This window comes from Lepisosteus platostomus, chromosome 3, assembly GCF_059453375.1.
Source record: "Lepisosteus platostomus isolate fLepPlt1 chromosome 3, fLepPlt1.hap1, whole genome shotgun sequence".
NCBI classification, from domain to species: domain Eukaryota; kingdom Metazoa; phylum Chordata; class Actinopteri; order Semionotiformes; family Lepisosteidae; genus Lepisosteus; species Lepisosteus platostomus.
In genome coordinates, this window is record NC_142613.1 from 24,578,915 (window position 1) to 24,584,914 (window position 6,000).

Genomic DNA, 6,000 nt, shown 5'->3' on the forward strand with positions numbered 1-6,000 from the left:
CCAGAGCCTCCTTAATATAATCTTGCAACGCCTGATTCTCTGCCTGAGTGAGAGGGTAGATCCGTCCTTTGGGTGGAAGGGTTCCAGGGAGCAACTCTATAGCACAGTCACAGGTACGGTGAGGTGGAAGCGAAAGAGCCTTCTGCTTATCAAAGGCTTGTTTCAGATGCCTGTATTGGGGCGGGATGGTAGAGTGCTCCTCCATAGAGGTTACTGCAGCAGCAACCTTAACCGGCTGACGACAACAGTTGACAGGACAGAAGTGGCTCCAGGCAATGAGCTCGTTCTTGTCCCAGGAGATGTGGGGATCGTGCTTCTTGAGCCAGGGAAGACCCAGGATTACCGGGTAGGCAGGCGAGTCCAGGAGAAGGAGTGAGATTTCCTCAACATGAGTAGCACCAACTGTTAGAGAGAGAGGGACGGTCTGCCAGGTAATCCGTCCAGGTGCAATCGGGGATCCATCCAGAGCTTGAATACAGATCGGGGGTGAGACCGGGGCCAGGGGAATATCCCACTTCTTAGCAAAAGTGGCATCTATAAAGTTCCCTGCTGCCCCCGAGTCAACAAAAACCAAAAGGGGAAGGTGTAAGTCAGTCCAAGAAATTTCAGCTGGGAATAAAGGGCCAGACGAGGTTTGAGAAAAAACGGTACTACTGACTCTAACAGTAGGCTGCGGAAGGGTTCGAGAGGGATACGGGGGTCTCAAGGGACAAGCAGAGAGAAGGTGATCAGGTGCAGAGCAATAGAGACACAGTCCCTCCCGACGGCGCCTTTCCTTTTCCTCCGAGGACAGGGGTGCATGATGCAGAGTGGGGACCGTGAGGGTAGTACCTTCAGGACGGCCAGGACTGCTTCCATCATGACTCTCTGCAGCCGAATGCGGGTGTCCAGTTCAACCACCTGAGCAATTGCTGATTCGAGAGAGCGGTTGTGAAGTGGCGAGAGCACCAGGTGGTCCTTTAAATCTTCAGAGAGACCCTTATAAAAAAGGCAAATCAGGGCTTCAGGGTTCCAGTCAGATTCCGTGGCGAGGGCTTGGAAGTCAGCCACATAATCATTCAGAGATCCATCACCCTGACGAAGCGAGGCGAGCCGGAGATGAATCAGGTCCGAGTTGAGTGGAGAAAAACGTGTCTGGAGCCGGTCAGCAAAAAGCTGGAAATCAGCAAACTGAAAATCTCCCCTAGCAAGCAACATCGCTGCCCAGTCCAGAGCCTTGCCAGTGAGCAAGGAAAGGGCGAAACCGATCTGCTCCCGGGGAGAAAAAAAATGCTCAGGATGCAACTGGAAAGCCAAGGAGCATTGCGCAATAAAACCCCTACAGCCCGCAGTGTTGCCGTCATATCTTTCCGGGAGAACAAACGGTGAGGTTACGGGAGTGGTGGGCGGGGTCACAGGGATCGGAGCAGTGGTCTGTGCTGGAGGCGAAGGGACAGGGGAGGGCGGAAGGCTAGCGACGTGATTGGAGAGAATGTGGAGCGAAGATTGAAGCTGGGTGAGAGCTTGGGAATGGCGATTGAAAAGTGAGCGAAAAGCTTGTGCTTCCGCGGGATCCATCTTTTGGGGGCTCGGTATTCTGTTAGGAATCCCTGGTGGGAAGATACAAGGATCCTGTGCAGACGCAGGCACGGGTAATAGATGAGGCAGGCGAACAAACCAAAACGAGAGGCAAGGTCGTGGTCAAAAGGCGAAAGGCAAATCGTAATCCAGGGAGATCTCGGGTAGCAAACAGTCCGAGGCGAGAGGCGAGGTGCAAAGTCGAAAAGGCAGAAGGGGTGTCCAAAAACCGGAATAAATGAGGTACGGTGGAAAAATTGCCAGGTATAGCTCTCAAGGAGTAGACTCAATACCGAGCAGCGGGAAGCAGGTGAAGAAGGTATAAATAGTACTGCGCACCGCACGGTGGAGTGTGAGCAGGTGGTTTAACTTGTGCGGCGGCGTTTGTTAATAATCACCCGCTGCTGGGGCTGATTAGCTCGCTTACGAGTTGGTCTTGACTGCCTAGTGGTCGTGACAAGTACGTTGAGTTTGTCAGATGTAACGCTTTGTATTTAGACCAAAATGTTCCAATTTTGTCTTATCTGACCACAAACTATTTCTATTATAGATAACTATAACTCTACAAGCTTTTTTGTTGCAAATCTCATTTAAGATTTAAAATGTTTTGTTTTTCAGTTAAATACAAACCCCTTTGTGGAGTGCTATGGATATTGTTGGCATTTTCATGGACATTTTCTCCCATCTCAGCCACTGAACTCTGTAACTCTGTAACTGTCAACCTAGTGGTAGTGTCCTGAACCAGTCTCCTTCTTGCCTTGACTCATAAAGTTGAATGAACAGCCAGATACACAGAACGCAGTGGCTCGGTGTTTTCCACTTTCCTAAATGTACTGTATTTCTTTACCATGTTAAAATAATAAGAGTTTTAAAATTGTAAATTGAATAAACTTCTCCTGGTCTATAATCTACTAACAAAGGGTTACTGTTGGAAAGCAATCATGATTTTTCTTTCATATTCATTAACATATTTATATGAAATATGTTTTTTTTATTTTGTGTTTGAATGGGTGGAAAATGTTGTGTATATAACAAATGTTAATTGTTAGTTCAGAGTACAATTACTGCAAGTTTTAAATCAACAAAATATGAATTTCAAGTAAAGGGTATTCTCCTTTCAATTGGGATGTGAATGGTTGGATAATTTCTATATAAAGTGGATTCTTAATGAACCAAGTATTGTTTATAACATTGTACTGTATCAGTATTGTTTAAAAACATCTGGCAATTAGTTTTTTCCAAGTGACAGTTGTAATGTGAAACAAACATTTAGTTAAAGACTAGAACATTTTTATTTATCATTGCAGCTCAGCATATTGTGTTTCCTTTAGTCCTCATACATTTTGTATATTCTATAAAGTGGTTGCAAAAAAGAGCTACATCAGTGTACGAAATGAAAAGAAATAAGTAATGGTTAAGTTTTTGGTGAACTACATTTTTCAATTGAAAATCCTACATCTGAAAGGCTCCGAGGCTGGCCACTCCAAAGTACTTTTTTTCATACTGTACTGTACTTCACGTGACTTGTCAATGCTGAATTAACCTCTACTTGTTACACTATACTCTATACTGTTAAGTACTTTGTTTTTCTCCAGACTTTTGAGATTATGGACAATAAGGAATAACTTTATTTTCCTTCCAAATACTGTATTAATGACAACTGTCATCAGTAAATGTTTGTACACTTTCATCTGTGCACTGATTATGTTCTGAGAGAAGGGTGTTTTCCCTCTTCTTTTCTGTTCATGTGCTTCTGATCCCCTCTTGAGTTTCAGGCAGCCTAGAGCTAAATGCATCACTGACGCTTCTTACATTTGATAAATGATCCACATTACAAACCTCACCTGGCTAAAATGTAAACTTTCAGATCTATTAATTTGCTATTCATTTGTTAATATTGAGATACAACACAGTAGGGTAAAAGTAACAAACAAATTGCTAATGAGACATTCTAAAAATGAAACAAATGTGATATAGATGCTCTATGTAAAAAGAATAACACAGCTATCCTTTTTTTTCTATTTGGGTGCATATTAAAGTGGCCTGTTATTGTTACTTTTCAGATATTAAGATCTAGAACCTTTTTAAAAAGATAACAGCATATGGCAGGAGTTTAGAACTGAAGTTTGTCCATCCGTCTATTCATTTTCTTACCGTTTCATCCACTTCATAGTCACAGGGGAGCCAGAGCCATCACAGTGCACTCTCAGACACAGACACACAAACATAGATAGGACAGCCAGGCAAACACTGGGAGAAAATACAAACTCCATGTAGACAGCATCACAGCTCTGGAATTGAACCCAGGGCCCTAATGCTGTGTAACCACTGCACCACCATTCCACCTGTGTAGTATTTAATAATTTATTCAATAAAATATAGCATCAGAATAAGTATTCATCTGTTCTTTGAAAAAATAAAAAGTATGTTTTTTCTTCAGGCTCTCTGAATGCATACAGTACAATCCAAATTAAATATTAACATTGAATAAACATTAAATATTAGTGTGATAAGCTTTGGTGGCAGTGAAGATATAGACCATCAGTTATCAAGGGTTCACTAATATGTAGTTTTCCTAAACTCCTAAAATTTCACTTGTCAGTGACTCAGACATAAATCTAGTATTACTGGGATGCAATAACGGAAGAATTTTTACTACCAGGAAAACAGAAAATCGAACCTATATTTTTGGGAATTTTAACCAAAACCCTTTTTACTACTTAAGTACTGTTCTGAAAATTTTATTATTATTAGTCCATTTTCTAACTGATTTTCCAAAAGGGTTGTGGGGGAGCCAGAGGCAAACAACAGGCACAAGACAGGGCACACCCTGGATATGATGGCAGTCCATTGCAAGGCAGACAGACAGAAACAGACACAGACACACAATTACACCTAGGCTCAATTTTACTAGAAGCCAATTTACCTACCCGCATTTTTTTGTACTGTGGGAGGAAGATAGAGCACAAAGAGAAAACCCATGCACACTTGGTTAGTACAGACCAACTCCTCATAGATAGTACCCAAGTCCGGAACTGAACTCCCAGAAGGCCCCAGGACTCTGAGGCGGTAATGCTAACCACAATACCACTATGCTCCTTCTGTTAATAGATATGGCCTTCTGTTAACATTAAAACTATGTAATTAGTTTGCAAAAGAGATTTATTTAAAAAAGATCTGTCACTGGCAAGAACTAAGAAATTGTTACTTAATTACTGAACTTATGGTACTATATTGGCATTGCTTTATCTTTGCAAAGTAATGTTCTCTGGTGCCCAATGCTGTACAGTATTAAGTGATTTAGTCATCACTTTAACTAGTACAAAAACAAGAGCAAGTATTCCTGAAACTAATTGTTAAATATGAGCTTGCATACAAATCATAGCAGTCCTTTTTATTTCCGGTGTACAAGAAAGCAAACAGAGGGAACTTTGGATATCCCCATGTGTATCAAACAAAATGAAAAAGTAAAAAATGACACAAATCTTTTACACTGCTGCATTTATCTGTATCACCTACCTAGACATGTAGCGCATGAATTATTCAATAGAATGGTATCAACATAAAATAGCTAAATAAAAGTGCAATGTAATTTTTATAAAACACAAAGAAGAGTATAATTTGTGGAGTCTGTACCTCACTGACGATAGTAGAGCGAGATCCGTCAAACTCCCAGCCTTCATTGCATGTGGTGAGGGGAATTTTCTGTGAGGAGTTAGCAATGATGAATCCTACAGGGCTGCTGCAGGTGAGATCAGTGCTGTTCCAGTCCACATCGAACCTCTCACACTGGCTGAAGGACCCCTTGTCACTTCGTGGGATTGTGTAGTTCTTTAGTTCCTCCTTGGACCAACCACACTTTTCCTTGAGCCCCTCCACTTTGGGGCTTCGACACCAGTGCTCCGGGGTGTTCCCTAGGAAAACAATCCCAACAAAACTAAAAGCAAACAGAATCCCCGGAATGCATCCTAGAAGGAAAACCCTTTTCTGATATGGCCCAAGCTCTCCTATGTCCACTAACAGCTCATCAAAGGTTGGCATTGTGTCCAGACAGCAGCAGTAAAAGCCTTTTCTAATAGTGAAAAAAGACAGTGAAAGCTTTCCAAGTTGTTTATGTCCTTTCAGCCAGACTGTGAATCACAGAGGAGTTTCACACGCTCATGCAGTGGAAGCTCACAGAGTACTATAAGAGCACAACAGGCAAGGCTAGCGTCACATTAGTGCAAAGTTCCCAACCTACATTCTGGCACAGCTACAGAAAAACTATTTCTACAAAAAGTAGGTTGTCACAGTTAAAAGCCGAGCAAATAAACTGACACCAAAGCTGAAGTATTGCTTTTAACCCTTCTAATATAATGTTTTTCTTCTTTTTTTCTTTTGAAGGTATAGTTGAGTCTTCTTTATTATTGCAGTAAAGGATATTTCTCCAAGAGCCAGTTTTCC

At 41.9% G+C, this 6,000-nt stretch overlaps 1 protein-coding gene across 1 annotated transcript in view; it reads right to left on the bottom strand.

The window, feature by feature from the left end:
- LOC148674688 (solute carrier family 22 member 3-like) overlaps positions 1 to 5,793 on the bottom strand; it is a 48,505-nt gene extending 42,712 nt beyond the window's left edge. The window contains exon 1 of the mRNA XM_088625098.1: positions 5,194 to 5,793. Within this exon, the coding sequence (XP_088481224.1) occupies positions 5,194 to 5,598 (405 nt within the window). The 5' untranslated portion in view covers positions 5,599 to 5,793. The remainder of the gene's footprint in view (positions 1 to 5,193) is intronic.
- Between the last annotated feature and the right edge of the window lie 207 nt (positions 5,794 to 6,000).